This window comes from Galeopterus variegatus, unplaced genomic scaffold (assembly GCF_000696425.1).
Source record: "Galeopterus variegatus unplaced genomic scaffold, G_variegatus-3.0.2 Scaffold3945, whole genome shotgun sequence".
Lineage (NCBI taxonomy): Eukaryota > Metazoa > Chordata > Mammalia > Dermoptera > Cynocephalidae > Galeopterus > Galeopterus variegatus.
Window position 1 is genome coordinate 153917 of NW_007730056.1, and position 1644 is coordinate 155560.

General features: G+C 32.1%; 1 protein-coding gene across 1 annotated transcript in view; it reads right to left on the reverse strand.

Moving 5' to 3' along the window:
* The window catches only part of PPP1R21 (protein phosphatase 1, regulatory subunit 21), a 64126-nt gene that overhangs the window by 44397 nt on the left and 18085 nt on the right, over nt 1-1644 (reverse strand). The window contains exon 7 of the mRNA XM_008586343.1: nt 784-878. Coding sequence (XP_008584565.1) covers nt 784-878 — 95 coding nt within the window. The remainder of the gene's footprint in view (nt 1-783; nt 879-1644) is intronic.

Consider the following 1644-nt stretch of genomic DNA (forward strand, 5'->3'; position numbering starts at 1 on the left):
TTTTTGATATAATAATGACATATGTTGATTTTAGTGTTAGATCAAGCTGCTATTTTTCTTTGGTTTCTTTTATTTCCTCTTTTTTTTTTTCTAGGTCTTCCCTCAGAAAAATTCAGGGGAAGTAAAAAATTAATTTCAACCATATGATTGTCGAAAAAGAAAATGTGTATTAACTTGAATATAAATTTCAAAATCCAAACGATTAAATATTTTCTTTGTTTTCAAGGTTTTGACTAAATTCTTGTCAAAGGTTACAAATTTGGTACCCATTACACATGTAAGGTGATATTCTATTTTTTTTAAAGTTATTTTTTTATTGCTCTTGAACCATTCCCAGGATAAATAGGAAGAAGGGCTTACACAAATCAGCTGCTTAACTATTGCAAGGGGTTGACCAAGAGGCAGCAGATGTCAAGCTGACATACCAGGCTGAGAAGATTTACCTCCCACCACCAACGCCCCCCATAAACAACAATTTTTCTTGTATAAATCCAACTACTTTATGGGCAGGTTGGTTTTTACCTTATGATATGCTAAATACATGCAATCAAAAAATGTGGATTTGGGCTTTTCCCAAGAAGACTGGCTTTGGAATAGTTGTAAGACAATTTAAAATCTCCTGGTGAAATATGAGGGCCAAGATAATTTAAAAAACAGAAAAGAAAGAAACCCTCTGTTGGGCCAATTAAGTTTTTTGCCAAATAGATTAGAAATTATTTTAATTAATTGGCCACCAGAGAGGTTCAAAGTTGCAAATAATAGAAAACTGTACATAATACCTACTTGTATCATTAAAAGGTACTTTTTCGTTGATGATAGACAAGGATTCCTCTAATCTACCTGACAAATCTTCATGAAGATTCTTTAACTGTAATTGACTGAAAGAAAAAAACATAAAACCACATTTTCACCAATCAGACAGTGAGCTCTCATTTGCTCGTGACTTCAACAGCTGGTAGTAGGCATTCAAAGAATTGTGCTTAACATCTGGGATATTCTTGGTGGAGAGGTTTTAAAAGATAAAATAAGAAAAACACTAAGCCTCAATTCTAAACTCCCTGAGACTTCTGTAGAATGATGTGGAAGTTTGGAAGACTTTATCATGGTTCCAGTACCTTATACAACCTTAAGTCTTTTTCCCCAAGCTCAAAGTAACCTTAGAGTCACTTTAAAATTATAAATTTTCTCTTTACAACAAGTGTTTATTCAAGAATCACTGTAAAGTTGTGTTTTTTTTAAGTATTATATCAGATTTTGTCCCTTGAGCTCAAAAAGATGATAATTCTGGTTTTGATTCAATTGTAAGCATAAGTACACATCTAAACCATGCATATAATTCTACCAATGTGACTAAACTGAACAAATTAACTTGATTGATCCTATTAAAACCCAAAATATTCTTATGTACCAAATGTTAAAGTATGTCTTTACCATACATTGCTAAGTAATATTTTAATTTTAAGATTTAGATATCTACAAATTAGATCACATAACCTCTATTTAATTCAAAATGCACCACAAAAAGGTTGGCACAGTGATTGTTACTTTTTATATTCACAGTGTTTATACTTTCCTGCCTGGGACTATCAGAGGGCACCTCTCTTTAGCATAGTTTGAAACAGAAAGTATTCAGTCCTCAGTAGA